The sequence below is a fragment of the Emys orbicularis genome, chromosome 6, assembly GCF_028017835.1.
Source record: "Emys orbicularis isolate rEmyOrb1 chromosome 6, rEmyOrb1.hap1, whole genome shotgun sequence".
In the NCBI taxonomy this organism is placed as follows: domain Eukaryota; kingdom Metazoa; phylum Chordata; order Testudines; family Emydidae; genus Emys; species Emys orbicularis.
The window spans coordinates 38,796,082-38,814,521 of NC_088688.1; the positions used below are offsets into that span (position 1 = coordinate 38,796,082).

Below are 18,440 nucleotides of genomic sequence, written 5' to 3' on the forward strand. Positions count from 1 at the left end.
TTTTAGAACTCAGAGAGTCAAAGTAGTTGTACTTTAGAATGTGCTGAACTGGTCAAGGTAAAGCCTTTAATTCAACCACTTGAACTTGTTCTCAAGTACAGTTGCTTTGTCTTGATTAGAGTTCTAGAAGCTGTTGGCTATTCAGTGGGATTAACTTGGTCTATCATACCACCTTTAAATCTTAATCTAGACAGGGCATAAAATTGCAGTTTGACTCTGGGCTTGTCTGCTTTGTAGATAACTTGAGTGTTGCCCCTAACTCGAGTTACATCCACACACACAAAAGCTTGAGTGCGGTGGTGCTTTCAACTCAAGTTGTCTGGCCTGTCAAAGATATAGGCTAAAACTTGCATTAGCACATCTTGTCAGCTGCTAATACAGATACTCTCTGCGGTAATCTAATTGCTCTGTGTAGTCTGAGTGCTGTTTCATAGTGTAGCTGCTCAAGATAGGCTAACTTAAAAGGAGTTAACTCTAGGGTAACCAGATGTCCCGATTTTATAGGGACAGTCCCGATATTCAGGGCTTTGTCTTATATAGGCGCCTATTACCTTCCACCCCGTCCCGATTTTTCATACTTGATGTCTCGTCACCCTAGTTAACTCAGTTATGTACACTCGAATTAACTGTGCAGTGAAGACCTAGCCTGTGTAAAAATGCTTATTAACCAACAGATCCATTCCCTCTACATGCTTACTTATGAGTTCTTCTACTGCGTTTGCGTTTTTGTGCTTTGTTTTTTACTCCTATTGGCCTTGCAGAGCTATTACAGCTAAGAGGAATTGAGTTGATGTATTACTGTGCCATCAACAGAATTGTGCACCAAATATCAATCTCTTACATCTGTGCAAGATTATTGAAGGCACTGGGTGTTGTACAGGTGTCATGGAAGACACTATTTGAAGACACTGTGATTGAAGAGGTACTAAAGGAAACATAATTTGGCTTGCAGAACCTTTTCTTCTATGTACTGGTGCACTAAAAGGGGAACCTCAAGCTGGTTTGGCAATACTGGCAAGAAAAAAAAAAATCTTGTAATTGAAAATGTTTGATATAAATTTCACTTAGATCATGAACATGGAATCCTTAGAGTAGAGCCACACTTTAAACTTTCCAGAATACCTTTGTTTCAGGTATCGTGCTATATTTTTTTGTGAAACTGACATAAAACATCAGATTACAGAAACTTTTTATTGTAAAACCTCTTGTAATTAAACAGGTTTTTGCTTAGTTTGTAGTTAATTATTAAATATTATTATTTGGAGCCCCTTTCTCCTCTTCTCTGAGTGATCGGGGTACTGAGGAAAAAACTTCAAAATATTTTAATAAGGTAAAGCTCCAATACCCAAAACATGAGAGATCCCAAGTCCAAAAAATTCCTCTGTACTTCTGACCTCCTTTTGCTTCATTCCCCCCCCTCCCCCCCCGAACCTATAATCTTTATTTAGACCATAATTTTTTCGGTGCTGTTTGTAGGTGCTCCTGACCCAACAGCAGGTGCTAGCATAGACGATGAAAACTGTTGGCACTTGGATGAAGAACAAGTCCAGGAGCAAGTTAAACTCTTCCTCTCCCAGGGTGGATACCATGGATCAGGGAAGCAGCTCAATTTGCTTTTTGCGAAGGTAGGGGTTATGTTTGGGTCTCCTTCCTTTTTGTTTTCCTCTATCCAGCCCATATTTGATTGATTAATTACTGAAAATGCAGTCATTTTTAAACCAAGTTAAGCCTTATTAGTACAGCATTGTTACTTAGAATTCTCCATCAGTGGAGCATAACTTGATGTGCCTTAAAATCTATTTGTTTATCATCACCAGCTTTTTTCCCCCAAAGTTTTGGAGAACCATGTGTGATATTCTTGGGGCATACATTTTAATGTAAGTCTAAATTTCTTGTGAAAAAACTGTTCAGAACAGAAATTGCAGTGGGACATTAACAGTGATCTAAAATCATTTTTACTGTTGGAGAACAAACTCAATGTATTCAAGTTCTCATTTAAAACTTTTGACAGTGAGATTTTTTTAATAGTGTATGTGTCTCAAAGAGGGAGGAGGAGTTAAATAAAGCATAAACTTCAGTATTTCGCTAGTATTATGTAGCTTCTTTTTTTAAGCTTGTATTAAGAGACCTTTTTTGTTTCCTAGGTGCGAGAGATGTTAAAGATGAGAGACTCTAATGGAGCTCGCATGTTGACATTGATAACAGAACAGTTCATGGCTGACCCTCGTCTGTCGCTTTGGAGGCAACAAGGCACTGCAATGACTGACAAGTATAGGCAACTCTGGGATGAACTGGGTAAATGCAAAGAATTAAAATTATATGCTGTGTATGTATATGTTTCATAGATTCCAAGGCCAGAAGAGACCATTGTGATCATCTAGTCTGACCTCCTGTATAACACAGGCCATAGCACTCCTCCAAAGTCATTCCTAGAGCATGACTTTTAGAGAACCTCTAATCTTAACTTAAAAATCAGCAATGATGGAGAATCCACAACATTCCCTGATAAATTATTCTGATGGTTAATTGCCCTCACTGTCAAAAATGTATGCCTTATTTCCAGTCTGCATTTGTCTAGCTTCAACTTCCATTCATCGGACAATGATGTTGTTATATCTTTCTCTGCTAGATTGAAGAGCCCATTGTTACTTCTCTTTGTAGATTATCACTATAAAGCATGTTTTCTAATCCTTTAATCATTCCCATGGCTTTTCTCTGAACCTTCTCCAATTTATCAACATCCTTCTTGAACTGTGAGCATCAGAACTGGACACAATATTCCAGCAGCAGTCACACCAGTGCTAAATACAGAGGTAAAATAACCTCTCTACTCCTACTCAAGATTCTCCTGTTTATGCATCCCAAGATCACATCAGCTTTTTTGGCCACCGCATCACACTGGGAGCTCATGTTCAGCTGATTATCCACCATGACCCCCAAATCTTTTTCAGAGTCAGTGCTTCCCAGGATAAAGTCCCCCATCTTGTAAGAAAGCCCTAAATTCTTTGTTCCTAGATGTGTATATATTTACATTTAGCTGTATTAAACCATATATTGTTTGGTTGCACCCAGTTTACCAAGCAATCCAGATCACTCTGAATCAATAATCTGTCCTCTCCATTATTTACCACTTCCCCCAGTTTTTGTGTCATTTGCAAACTTTATCACAGATTGTTTTATGTTTTCTTCCAGGTCACTGATAAAAATGTTAAATAGATTAGGGCCAAGAACTGATCCCTGCAGGACCCCACTGGAAACACTCCCACTTGATGACTATATGCCATTTACCATTACATTTTCAGACCTATCAGTTAGCCAGTTTTTAATCCATTTAATATGTGCCATGCTAATTTTATATTGTTCTAGTTTTTTAATCAAAATGTCTTGTGGTACCACGTTAAATGTCTTACAGAAGTCTAAGGAATAAAGGAAGAATTGGACATTTAAAAAAGGCAGGCTTATCAGGATACTTTATAAATCTGAAACTGGCGTTCTCTGCAGGCTTAATTGTTCAATTTAGAAGGGGCTGGAACTGTTGTGAATTTCTGGCAAACAGCGGGGGGTGGAAAAGGCAGCTTGGACATCTTGACTTGATGGCGAAACAAAGCAGCTTTTGCTAAAGAAAAGGACATATGCTTAATTGAAAGTAACAATTTAGCTATATTTAAAACTAGATGAATGCATACTTTGTTGCTTATGTAGGTTGAGCTAGTAGGTGCTGGGAGGGGCTATCCTGGAACCTGTAGCAATTTTACAGGATACTGCAGCTAAACCTAAATTTTAATAAATTGTCTAAGCCGCCACTCCTCTTTTCTTCATTTTCAGTTTCATATTAGCAGTTTCCTCTTGACTGTGCTCATTTGATGCTACAGGCAGAAGAGCCTGCGCAGTTGCATTGTGACATCAGACATAACTCAGGCCTAGTCTGCACTTAAAAATTAGATTGCCCTCGCTATGTTGTGAAAAATTTTGTGCCTTGAGTGCCGTAGTTAGGTCAACATAACCCCAAGTGTAGATGCGGCTAAGTCTTCTGTCAACCTAGCTACTGCCTCTCAGAGAGCTGGATTAACTACAAAGATAGGAAAAACTGCTTCCATTGATGTAGGAAGTGTCTAGTCTTCTAGTCTGTGGCTGTAATGTAGTCATACCTTGAGTCAGTCATTACTTTCTTCTTATAGTAACCCTGATCCTCACCCTGCTGCCTGCGTTGGCCATGTCACCCCTTGACAGTACCCATCTGGTGCTGCAAGTAGAAGAATCTCTCTGCCTGGAGCACCAAGTGGGGGCATTGTGTAGATGAATTATAACAGTTTGTCAAAGGTAAAATGATCTTGTCTGAAGCAGTCATGGTGTGGAGGCAGTCACAGTGGAAATCTCCATCCTCGCTTCTAATTAGGCATGGTAGCTCCTGATCTAATGCAATCTCCTCTACTTCGGTCCTGAACCCGTGCACTCTCCCTCCTCTATCAAGGCACCTCAGTCCTGACCTGCAGTTTTATTTGCTGACTCAACCAATGGTATTGAAGTATGCAGATGACCTGGAGTAAGTGAGTGATGAGTGGCTAAGTTATCTCTGATGTCACAGTACTCCTCTGTCTGTAGCACCAAATGGGCGAGGTGGAAATCAGGCTTTTCCAGTTTTCTGATTGTCACCAAAATCAATAGGGCTGTTCCTACTGATGCCTAGAATGTTCCCTGAAATTTTGGAATTGATCAGACTGTGCTTCCCCATAGTCTTAACCTGCGGACATGTGGACTTTACAAAGTGTCTTGTTTTCACTAAGGGTTTTACCCAGTGATGAGCTGCCAAAAAATTAATAATCAGTTCCCTCTTCCTCACCCCACGAGGGGGTCATGCCCCCCCCCCGCCCCCTGGGACTCCTGCCCCATCCAACCCCCCACGTTCCTTGACACCCCCCCCGGTACCCCTGCCCCATCCACTTCCCTTCCCTGTCCCCTGACTGCCCCCTGCCGCCCCATCCAATCCCTCCTCTCATTCCTGATGGCCCCCCAGGACCCCTGCCCCATCCAACCACCCCTTCTCTCTGTCCCCGACTGCCCCAGGAACCCCTGCCCCTGACTGGCCCCCACCACCCCATCCAACCCCTGCTCCTTCCAGATTCCCCCCCCCCCGGACCCATGCCCCCATTCAATCCCCCTGTTACCTGCCCTCTGACCGCCCCGACCCCTATCCACCCACCCCTACTCCCCCAGCTCACCAAACAAGCTGCTGGCTGTCAGGAGCCCTAGGCAGCCAAGCCAACCTAAGGCACAACAACAGGTACACAACCCCTACTGCACAACAGCCCCCATCTACACCACGCTACTCAACAAACAATCTGCTGTGCTGCAAGAACCCTATGCAGGCCCAGGAGAGCATACAGCACCCCCAGCAACACACCACAACACACTGTACACAGCCAGCCCTCCTCCTCCCATACACACCATAAGTGACCTGAACTGCACAACCCCAAGCATTATACATCCTTCCCTCCCCAGCGCACAACCCCAGCCCCATACCCACCACTGTGCAGACCCTCTCCCAGCCACACAACTCCCCTGCTACACAGCTGCCCCACAACACACAACTCTGTTCGCGCACACACCTCCCCTCTGGGCAGCCCTGGGACTTGCAGCAGCAGCCCCCCCCTCCCCCTTACCTTGCGTTGCCCGCAGCCCTGAGCTCAGCTGAGCTGGCCATGCTGCAGCACTGCGCGGTGGGGGAAGCGGGGGAGGGGCCAGGGGCCCGGGGAGAGACAGACATCCTCGTGGGGCAGGTCCAGGGGCCCGGGCAAATTGCCCCATGCGCCCCCTCCCTCCCCCCGCGGCCCTGGAGCTCTCAGCCCCCCCCCTTTACCGGCAGCCCGGAGGCTGGAGCTCAGCAGTTGAACTGGCCATGCTGCGGCTATGGGCTCTGCAGGGGGAGACAAGTAAAACTCATGGGGGCGGCTGGGGCCGGGGCAAATTGCCCTCCTCTCCCCTTTGGGCAGCCCTGGGGAGCTTGCAGCAGCCCCCCCCCCCCCTTACCTTGCTGGAGGCTGCTCAAAAAGCAGCAGCAGGACGACTGACTCCCGAGCTCAGCTGCCCAGCTGGTGCAGGTATGTGACCACCTGTGGCTGGCCACGCTGCAGCTCTGGGGGGGTGGGGAAGCAGGGGAGGGGCAGGGGAGCCTCAGCCTCTCCAGCTGGGACTCCTGGGAGCAACAGGAGGCCTGGGGACAGGAATTATTTGCCCATCTCCCGGCCCTTTAACAACCGGTTCTCTACCTGCCTCTATTTTTAGCAACCGGTTCTTGCGAACTGGTGAGAACCGGCTCCAGCTCACCACTGGTTTTACCTCAAGTTAAGAATACACCTGTTTCATAGTAAAGACACAGACCTGAGAGAGAAATATGAGCATTGATGAAGACAAGGGTATTAGGAAGCCCAAAGGAAAAACACTGATCCACAGAATGAAGAGCAGGGTGATATTGAGGACCAGCTATTTGTTTGGGCAACAGTGGCAAGGGAGATCTCATACAGATGCTGAGGGGTAACAAATTTGATTGTACCTCCTGAAATCAGAAGCATGTCTGATTCTTTTCCTCTAGGCATGCTATATGTAAGGGTAAAACAGCATATTTACCTTTTGTCTGCTCAGAGTGATCTGCTTTGAGAATGGTATATACAAATTAGAATTTTCCCCTTAAATCTATGAAGAAAATGCTTGCAGTGGTATTAATCACAGTCAAGTGGGTTTTTTTAATATTGTATGTTAATTAAGCTCTTGATTATTTCATGGAGTAAATAAAGCTTTTGTATTGTAGTTATGAAAGACTTTAGCACATGTAAAGTGTAAGTATGGGTTCTGTTTAATAAAGAGTTGCTTAATTTTGTAGCCTACCAACCATTAGGCATCCGGACATTTTTTCAGTTTTATTTTGGGCATATGTTTTTAAACTTACTGTAATAAGCTTCATTCTGTGACTGGATTGATCCTTTCATAAAAACTTAACCAATGCTTCCTGCAATGCAGTGGGCGCTGGCATGATAATTGGAATAAGAAGTTAGACAGGGGACAGAGAGGGTCTGTTCCCATTCAAGTCTTTAGAAAAACTCCCCTAGACTTTAGCAGAAGCAGGATTGAGCCTTAAATTTGGAGGTGTTGGGCAAGACAGTTTTTATTAATTATCCTGGCATCCATTGTAAGGCTAGCATCATCCAAAGGAGATGATACAATGCACTGGAGGGGTCACACAAGTAATTTCTAGTTTGAAGGTCTAGAATTAAGCAGCAAGCTGTGTTTAAAAACAGTTAAAAGGAATATGATGAAAACAAAAAACTCCTGAAGGAGGGTCTCCAGCGTAACTAAAATATGTTCCATTAGAGATGTCAAGATTACAGATGTAGCATGTTAAGATTAGAGTTATTTACTTCTGTTGATGCTAGAGACATTGATAGTGCCTATAGTGATTTGTGTGAATCATTACACTCATATATTCAATACACCCCACCTGCTACAGTGGCACATAGGTAACTTTTTTAAAGTTCTGAGCTGGAATAATGCTCTTTAAATGGTACCTCAGTAAAATACCACATGCTGATTTTAGAAAGTTTAACCCTCAATTACCATTGATCAAAACTGAGAAATTGCCGCATTATTAATTATAATATGAACCCCTTTGGTCTGCCATTAAATTGCATTGATAAAATAGAGGAATATGGAGATGGTTATAATCCCCTGAAGTAAAAGTCTGCTGGTGCATGTTGCACTTAGTTCTCTGATTTCAATAAAAGGTCAGTCAGCCCTCTTTCTGCTCTGAAAAAATTATCTCTATCCGTAGGTCAAAAAGTCCCTGCAGTTTGACTTCAGTAATAATTCTCTAATATTCATCCATCAAAAATTAAATAAAAGTTGCTTCTGAGCTACGAAAGTGAAAAGATTTTTCTTTCTTAATAAAAGGGGGAAATTTGACTTTGTGCCCCAGCCCAGGGATCACATTGCTGCAAGGCTTTGCTTTGGAATTAAATGCTGAGCACTGCCAGATGCCAGGCAGCGAGAAGAAGCTGAGTTTTGTCGGCAAATGGGATCTGCAAGTTAATTGGTGTTTTCTGCAGGCTTCTGGCTGTGAAATGAAATTGGAAGCCCTTTAGCCACATGGATAATACAGGACCTGAATACAAATGTCACATGTCACCATCAGGGCCCACTGTGAGACAATAGTGTTCCCACTCGAACACTACGCCATTACAGATCATTTAAATATGGGGATTACATTTAAACTAAAAGCCCCATTTGCCTTTTACTGCAATTTAAATGTCCTCTTAGCAAAAGCTAAGTGACAAATTAAATGAAAAAAGTGCCCACATTTTTAAAGCTGTAATGCAAAACAACCTTTTATTGCTTCTCATGTGCCACGAATGAATCATTATACTTGTCAACCCTAAACCAAGCCATAATTGGAGCAGCTACTGTTATCAAAGTGGGGCCGCTCTTGTGACAGCTTAATAAAGCTGAAACTGTTAAATTAAATCCCAGATGCTTAATCTGATGAAAGCAGTCAAGTAGAAGAATCCAAGACAAGTATCTACTACTTGGTGGAGTGATGGAGCCCAACATCTTGTCAACACGTAGATTACAGGATCAGATTTTTTTTCTGATCTCCCATTTTCAGTATCTTTTTCCACCCACTTGCCTGCCTTTGCAGTAAAGAAACTTCACACAATTTGCATGTTTCAAAACAAACATTTCTAATAGATTTCCCCCCCACACACACTTTGATTTTTAAAACAATATTTAGTTCACTTTTTTAAACTAAAAAAGAATAGTTTCTGATGGAACCAAAGGCAAGATGGCTCTCCACATGTGCCCTACCCCAGGGAGGAGGGTCTGCCAAGGAGGTTCTCACTCTTATAAGACAGGACAATGACTATTCAGTTAATTTAAGATGCTGAGATTTTACTTACTCGGATTTGCCTTTTCCATACTATAGCTCTAACCTTTGAGGTACTCTTTGAATGCCCTCAGTTCTCATTGACATCAGCAGGAATAGGGGGTGCTCTCAAATTCTTGTTGTATTAGTCCCACACTCACCTACCCAGTTCAACCACTCTCCATTGACTAATATTGCTAAATATGGAGCACTCTTGTGATGTCACTGAGTCCTACAACAATATAAAGCCTTCCTGGGAGACACCTCTGAAATCTCTTTGATCGTACCTAGTGGAAGGGCTGCTCCTGCACATGTATCTCTTGTGTGGCAAGAGTTTTGTTGTCTCCTTACCTAATGGATTAGCCCTTAAATGAATTTTTACTTGTGGAAACTGCTATTGTATGCTCAAGACGGGTTGAGATTGTTTAAAACTTTGATATACTGTAGTTAAGCTAAATTGTATTCATATTAACATTCTGTTAATATTCTTATGTCAATTTTCTCAACCATAGAGGTACATAATATATCATTTTTATATTCTGAACGATTAGGAAAACTTGTTAACTTTAAGTTAAAAATCTTGTACAAATTCAGATCACGTGGAGAATTGTTACAACATATTTGTGCTTTTTAATGATCGTTTTCAAATTCTTATTTTTTTGAGTAAATTTATCCTCCCAATCTGAAATTTAATTTAAACACACGATCGTTAGAGGTTGTAATTAATTAGGATTTAGTTACTATTTTACTCTGGGGAAACAATTTTTTCAAGGTGTTAAATAACATTTTCCTGTCTTTGAAACTACTTTCATGTATTCTGAGAGAATTTTTGTATTCTAATCTAGGACATATCAAGTTGGATTTTTTTAACCTAAACTAAATAGAAATCTTGAAGTAGAAGATAGGAAGGCCTTTAGTGGCTCTTCACTTTGCAATTACAGAAAATATATTGTACGGGGCATGCCACCTATTTCAAACAGATGACCTCTGCTCAGTACTTCAGAATAAGACAAAACAGCTAAGGTTCCTGCCAATATGCCCCAAGAGAAATTCCTTCCTGACCCCAAATTTAGCAACTATTTAAATGCTACCATGAACAAGATTTACCATGGCTAAATAGTCATTCCAGTTATTGTTTTTCTGCAGCTACATATTAAAATGGTCACTATTATCCTCATCTTTTTTTATATTTTTTTTTCTGTTTTGTTAAGGTACATGTACACTGCAGAAAGATTCCCTTTCCCCCATGTATTTCATAGTATTGTTAAAATGGACAGATGTAGGCCATAATTTTCAAATCTGAGTGCCTAAATTTAGTTGCCTAAGTCCTTATTTAGGCACTGAATTAAGTGACTTTATTTTTCCAAAGGTGCAGAGCATCTGAAGCTCCTGTTGACATTTACATCCTTTGAAGTCCATAAGTGTTGTAAGTGCCCAACACCTTTGGAAAATAAGGGTACTTTTAATTAGGTGCCTAAGTATGTATTTAGGCAACTAAATTTAAGCACTTGAAAGTAGACACTGAAATTCATACATTCCTAAGGTGGTCAGGTGCCTTATACTATACTCAGCTCATCATCTTCTCTTGACCTTTTACATTGGTGTTGCTTCCTTTCTCTTATTTATAATGCAGTATTTGATACAGCATAGTATCCTTTTGGCCGCTCTTAGCTGCAATTGAACAAAGTGCTAACATGAATTCATGAATCCCTTTTCACTGTCAGTATGTTGCAGACGTTACCCACCATTAAATTGGTTGTTTTGTGATTTTTGGATAAAAAAAAGTCTGCGCGTTATATGCACTTCCATTAAATTATATCAGCCATTTCGCAGAATATTACGCTAACATGTATAAATGTGTCTTAGATTGATTTATGCTGTTTAAGGTACTAAACTAACTATTTCTGACTTTAGTGTCATAAACAAATTTTGCCACTTGAAAGGCATAGCTTTGGATGACTGCTTTTATGAGAAATTGAACAGCAGTGGCTCTACACAGAATCTCAGTTGTGTGTGAAACTTCTCTTCATTGTGACTTTGTCATTACCTTTTTCTTCTGCTGTTTGTTATCCAATTCATATATATTTTATGTTCACACTGACTGCTGTTAAATCAGGGGTTTGTGGCACTAACAAGTGTTTTGAAGCTTCAGCTTAAACTGATTTTCAGACACTCATTTTTAGATTTTTCAGATTGTCTCCTGTAACTACAGGATGGCGTTATGACTGTTTGGGTTCCCTAGCTATACTTTTCCTTGCCTTAACATGTTTAGATTTCTCTAAGTTTAATCATACCTTGAGTTTCCTGGGTTTGGAATGCTTTTATTTTAGGGGGCAATGGATGTAATTTTAACATGCCTGTGATATTTGTTGCCCTTAATTAGTGATATGTATTAACTTTTAATTCCAGTTTAACATAGGCAGTTCCCAGATAAGAGACTCTCTAATTTAAAAAGTTCATATATAAACACTAAATAAAAAACACAAAATGTTGCTGTGTGGGTTGTATCTTAAGTGAGTAAAATATAATATCAATCTTAATTTTAAATTTTTAAAAAACTTTTAGCAACACATTCACCAGTACATTATGGATGCTTTACCTTGCTCTGGAGCAGACCAAAGCAGCCAGAATGAACTGGCAAGTTTCTCTCCACTTCAGTGAACTGTAGAAGTCAGAACATCACTTCTTACTTTTCCTCTTTCTGTTGCTTATGTCTGGTGCAGCACATGGTTCTCAAAAATTCTAAGATTAATGACAATGTTTTGCTTGAGTTCATCATAACTAAAAATTTCTTCTTCAGCAGAGGGTGATAAATAATGTGCTAATACAGAGAATTCTGTGAATAACTGCCTTCTTTCAAAATGGCTGCTGTCTCCTATTGCTCCCATTGGGAGTGAAGCCTAGAGAAAGATGGAGGACACCCATATTTCCAGAGACCAATTTCCTCTCACTTTCATTGAGAATAACGGAAAGCAGTGACTATCTTGAAAGAGGGCATCTTAACTGAGGGCATTTATGGCCGCAGTTCTATTAAGACAATAGGAGTTTGGTTCTTTCAGTTTTCTGTAATAGAACAGCATTTGTCAGACCCTGCTGAAGAAGCAGCTTTCAGTTATGAAAAATAATGGCAAAATCTACCATTTGTTACCATGAACAACATTATTGAAATTTAGTCAATGTGCAAGATTTCTGTGAATGGTTTATTTATTAATTTGCTATTTGGGAAGTTCAGAGTCTGTGTTCCATTAAGATTATTCAGGACCTAACAAAAAAGCTAGATGGTGGGTGCTAAATTTCTTCAGAAACCCATTTTAAAATACTTTTAATTCCTAAACAAATTAACTGATTAACTTGTAAATTTTCCTGAAAATTCATAGTCTACTCAGAGTAAGCGCTGTAATTTTGAGGATATGCTGTAATACTCCTTTTTATAACTAAGTGGTTGAATCCCTGCTTCAAGTGAAAAACTAATTTCATCCTTCTCTGAGACCATGACCAATTCTTCCATAATTAAGTACAGAATTTGACTTGTGACTGAAATTAGTTGCTGACCTATATTTTATAGAGCACACTTTTCCCTTTTTTTAAAACATAAGAATAACATGAGCTAAATAACATGAGCTAACATCTAATCTTCTGATATTACCCCAGTAAATACCAGAGAAAGTAGATTATACATGTCTATGGAGTAGGGTGATCAGATAGCAAGTGTGAAAAATCCGGACTTTTTTGGGGGGGAGGGAGGAGATAATTGCCTATGTAAGACAAAGCCCCTAACATCGGGACATCTGGTCACCCTACTATGGAGTGGTTGCAACTTCAGTGAGTTCTAATATTCTGGGATCCAAGCGATTGGGCCCTAGTGATTTTATTCAGGTCCCTTCTTGTTGAAGGGTACTGGAATCCCATCCCATGACAGCTACTGGAATGCCATGCCCAGTTCTCACGTACACAATTGAAGAAGAATATAAATAAATTTGAAAGGGCTCAGAGAAGGGCCATGAGAATGATTAAAGGAGTAGAAAACATGCCTTGTAGCGATATTCCAGGAGCTCAAAGAGATGGTGAAGGAGTGACTTGATCACACAGTCTATAATACCTTCACAGAGAAGAGAAATTTGATAATTTAACAGATAAAGGTATAACAAGATCCAATGGCTGGAAGTTGAACCTAGACAAATTCTGACTAGAAATAAGGTAATGCATTTTTAACCATTGGAAGAAATGACCAAGGGTTGTGGTGGATTCTCCATCACTGGCAATTTTTAAATTGATTGGATGCTTTTCTGAAAGCTATATTTTAGTTCAAATGGAAATTAATTCAGGGAAGTTCTAAGGTCCTGTGTTTTATGCAGAACAGCCACTATGATCACAGTGGTCACTTATGGCTTTATAATCTATAGGTATATCTATACTTATGGCAGAGTGTAGAGTACAGACACGGCACACCCAGCTATCATGGGTATAAATAGCAGTGTAGACTTTGAGGCACTGCTTAGGTGAGTAGAGTGCCCTTCCCACCTGAACCCTAGGGTACATACCCTGCCTGGCTCTCTGTACGTGCCCAAGCAGTGCCCCCCATGTCTACACTGCTATTTTGAGCAGTCGTGTCCTGCTGTCTCCTGTCTACCAGAGCCTTTCGCTGCTTCCTATAGCTGCACACCACAGTGACAAGTGTCGATACAGCCTGCCTTTCACTGCAGTGTATAGCTACAGCTGTAGTGCCTGTACTCTACATGTTGCCATAGATGAGGCCTATATGAATGTGTGGTGGTGTGTTTCAGTTATGTAAGCATAATGCTGGTTATCCTGCTGTTTTTCCTGTCCTCTCCCTCCATGCATCCTAGTGATTTTATTTGAGTGTACTTATCCTTCTTTAATGGGAATATATTTTCAAAAACGGTCCTTTATTTCAGCAATAACCCCCTTTCAGTTCTTATGGTCAAACCCCTTGTCCTTCTCATCTCAAGAAAGTTGAAATGCTGTAGAAAAAATTGAGTTGTTTAACGTCCCTGTGAGGTAGTGCAGTAGAGCTAGATGATATATTCATAGTGAACAATTTATCTAATTTCATCCTTTTTCATTTTGAAAATGATCTGCAAGCATGTTGTGGTTCTTAAAATTTTATTTGTAATTGTTAAACTGTTCAGAAGAAATATTTAGTCTATGCTTTGTCAGAACAAGAGTCCCATTTTCTGTTCACAACTTAACTGTGACATAAGTAATTATTTGAATTTATTATGGGAATAATTAAAGTATATATTTTAAAAACAGCCATGAGCAGTTTAGTGAAAGTTTTAATACCAATTTGTTTGCTCTAGTATTAACAATGCTGTTACCTTTTATTTCCAAATATTCAAAATAAACTATCATGAATGCTAGGAAAGTAAATCAGTGGGTTTCTTTGAAAACACCTGGTATTTTCTTCCAGCTCTGTAGATAAAATTATTCCTCTTGTTGTATTAGTGATGAAAATGAATAATTATTTGTAAGGAATCAGAAGTATGGCCCTTAATTGAGATTTGATGGATGTAACTAGTTTGTCCTGAGGAGATGACAATCTGTAGTCCTGATCTTGAAAACTGCTTTGCTTGAGTGGACCCCAGCACCTGTGCAGAACCCCATTGGCTTAGTCAGTGGGGCTCCATGCAGTCACAGTAGTTTGCAGGCTAAGAGCCTAAACTAGGTGTAATTTGGTAAGGGATGATAGAACAAAGGACTTAAAAAAAAAAAAAAAAAAAAAAAAAAAAAAAAAAAGGACATGAGATGCATTTTGTTTTCATCTTCTTAATGTATTAAAATTTGAGGACACTGAAATTGAGGCTGGAGTGAAAGTCAGTATTAAACCTACTTTATATATGCACAGAACAGTTCAGTGACTTGTGCAAGGGTCAATGAGTGAGTAACAGAGCTGAGTGTAGAATTCCGATTCCCATTTCTCTGCACTAGAACACACTTGCTCCCATGATATTGGAAATGTTGGTTTTTTAATGTAACAGTCTTGGGAGAGAAGGAAGTAAGTTAAAGGAACTAGAAATCTGTTCATTTTGCCCCCTTATGGTACACCTATGCTCCCCCTAACACACACACAGATTTTAGTGTGCAGAAGGTATCAATGCTGCAGGTAATCTATTGCATTAATCAGCCAGCTAGTGTGAAATGCATGGGGAGTGATTATACTATCATACACAATACAATCAGCATGAAGCACTTGTCAAGACCAATACATCAAAGTTTAATTCAGTAATAGAATGAATTAGAGCAAAATGAAACATTCTGTTCTCCATGAAACACAACACCCATTGCAGGTTCTTTCTGAAGGCTCTGTAGAAAAACCAGAGTGCATTAAGGAATTGTTTTTATGAATAAAATTGCTACTCCAATTTGACTGAATACTGCGAGTACTTCTCCTTGGGGTTCTTATGATAGAGTAAGCACTTCAATACAATACTCTCCATCTTCACTGTTCTATAAAAACAATTGTTTAATTGGATCATTCTCCAGTGGGGCTTCTGAATAATTTTTGTTCTAATGGAGACCTCTTATTGCATGTAGGAAGGAGGTGGTTTTACCAGTGACTGTGGGGGATTTGCCCTTGAGGATGGGGGAGTAGTACACACTTGACTTTCTTCTATTATTTTGCTAACTGCCTGCTTGCTGTTCCAATGCAGCAGGTATTATGTGTTTATATAGAAGTTTGGATTATAAAGTTTATATAATGCTGTATAGTCATTTTAGATTGTGAAACATCTAAACATTTTTCCTATCTTAACAGCCGCTTTTGACTCTAAAGCTTTTAACATATAAAAAGGCTAATGAGTTCAGTTTTTTTAAACATCCACGTGGCATATATATAACACCTAAATGTTCTAAAACAATACTTTCACAATAGAATCACATAGGACCAAATGAGGTATGATGACATGTATGCAGCAAATGGTGACGCAATGTGGCTGACATAATCCCACTGTGCAATAGCCACTCTTAACCAAAGAAAACTGATCCAGGCAATTAACAGTGAAAATACTAAATGTTGCTACTCTCTTGTAATCTAACGGAGTTGACTGCTTTTGAAATTTGGTACTTAAATGAAAGTTTGAGTTATGCTAGCATAAAAACTTTGTAAGTCTATAAACAGCAACTTGTATGCAGATACAATGCATATTTTAATTTTGCAAACGAGAGAATTGATTTAAATAAACATTTTAATACAAAATTCCACCAGGCTAAGGCCTTATACCAAGTTTCAGCCTGTAGCAACCTATTACAGCAGTGTTATAAACCACTGAAAATGGTTATTGTGAAAATGCTGACACAAGCTTAGCTATATACCATCATTGACAGGGCATCATCATACTTTTAGAGAAAGCAGATTTCTTTTGACTAATATAATCAGTCTTGAATTGTAGGCTGAACCTTCAATTTCTCATCTTGTTTCCACACAGTAAAATTAGATGGGGTTTTTCCAGTTGTTGGGGAAGGGGTGAAATGTAATGGAATTTATGGGAACTGTGTAATACTTAATCTCTAAGGAGAGTCTGTATACATTCCTTGTTCTTTTTTTTATGGTTTATGAATACATGCATACTGTGAGTGTGTAATTATTACAGCACCCACTGTTAACAGGAACTGAGCACTTTAATAATGCTATTTTCTACTTGTTTAAATCCTGAGTCAGCATGGACACACTCTCCCTTTCTACAGCCTTGGTTCTGGGGCAGGGTGTCTATTGAGAGAATTTAGCTATGCTAAGCTTTGGCTATATGTATGGGGAAACCACATACTATGGAGAACAGTGATAAAATACATTTTTCTGTGGGATGAGATGTACTGGAGACAAATGACAGCGATACATCTCTGAAGATATGCTGTTTGAACCAAAGGTCTGTTGAGGCAAAGCTAGCTTTATTCAGGTCAAGAGGATTATTGTGGAACCAGAATAGACAATTCCTCACTGAGATGTGACAGTTTTAGTATTTGTTCTCTTGTGAAATTAATATCAAATTGCAGTCACAGCATGACTTATCATCCAATTATCTTCAGGGAAAAATGAAATTTGCATATTGGTTTGTGATATTTTGCCTTTGCACTTTGAGGATTTTCATATTGGAAAGAGGTGGGACGCAGTCCAGAATCTGAATCCAAACTTTACTTTTTGTTCAGTAGTGTATGGATTTGGGGTGTCTGTTTGGGCCTGTATGAGAGGGACTCTAGCCTGGATCAAAATGCCTCCAAAGTTTTGGGTGAAAAATATGGCAGCTGTATTGAGTGTTCAGTTGTGTCCATTTCTAATACTATATATTCTGACCAGGGTTTCTTTGTCTTTATTGGGGCAATTGTTTATGTTGTGGGTCATGTTGGTAGCTGGGTTTCATTATGTCAAGCTGGTGAACTTCTCTTCATATTGGGAATATCCTTTTTGGAGTACAGGAGTGCTCTTTTTAGTACAGACTCTTTGGTGTACAGCAATCTTCAAGTTTGAGAAGTCCGCTGAAATTCTCTTAATTAAAAGTTAGTTTTTTCCTGAGTCTGGGATGGGATAAGATAAGTTTCCTCACAAAAGGTAGTTGTCCTTAATTTTTACTTGATCCTTACTGGCCATAATCACTGCTTATTACAGGTAATTGCCCCATATGGGAGCCATTAGGCAGAAGGTAGCTGGGAGCTTCCAAGAACCCCCTGTTCAAAACCAGAATAAGCCTGTGCTTTGCTTTGATATCTAAAAGGATGCCCCCTAGAGCTTGTCTACTGCAGCAGCAGCAAGAGGTAGACCAGCTGCTGCTGTGAAATAGGAAGAACGGCTTCCTGGCTTCTTCCATTTGGCTGGTGGGTGAATAGTGGGTATGACCAAACATCTCCCTTCTTAGAAGCTTGCTGCAGTAGAGTGTTAAAGGACAGGAAGCAGTGAATTTCAAATACCTAGCATGGAGCAGCTGCCCCCAAAAAACAGGGAGGTAGAAACTCTGCCCCACCCATGCACATTTCCCCCTCATCCGCCGCCCCACACACACCATACATGCACTTAAAAAAAAAAAAAAAAAAAAAAAAAAAATTGCTGGGGTGAGGAATGGGGTCACTGGCATTATACTTCCTCCCCCAAAATGACACGCTTTGGGTGTGGAACCTCAGGCTCTCCATGCTCAACTCTCTTCCAAATGGGGAATTCCTTCTCCCACTCCTCCAGAAGGGCATCACTTAACCTTGAAAGTAGTGTGAAGGCCCAATCCTGCAGACTTTACAAACACACACATCTCATTGATGTCAGTGGGAGTTAACATTTTAAGTGGCACATGGGGGAGTTCAGTTCTGTACGTGGGACTTAATCAAATTACATAATATAACCTCTATTTGGTGTGACACATGGATTTCTGTGTAAAGGTCTTAATATAAGAATTAATCCTTATGTTTAACTTACACCAAATAGCTTGGCTTTCTGAGAATACAGCTACTGATATAATTAAACTCACAACACAGTTGCCCTCTTGAAATTAAAGTAGATGCTTGAAATTAAATATTTTGAGATTCTGCC

The 18,440-nt window shown here is 40.0% G+C and overlaps 1 protein-coding gene across 2 annotated transcripts in view; it reads left to right on the forward strand.

Moving 5' to 3' along the window:
• Positions 1-18,440, forward strand: part of ZSWIM6 (zinc finger SWIM-type containing 6) — a 168,922-nt gene that overhangs the window by 113,173 nt on the left and 37,309 nt on the right. For both annotated transcript variants that reach the window (XM_065406676.1, XM_065406678.1), the window contains exons 3-4: positions 1,477-1,625; positions 2,145-2,295. In XM_065406676.1, the coding sequence (XP_065262748.1) occupies positions 1,477-1,625; positions 2,145-2,295 (300 nt within the window). The remainder of the gene's footprint in view (positions 1-1,476; positions 1,626-2,144; positions 2,296-18,440) is intronic.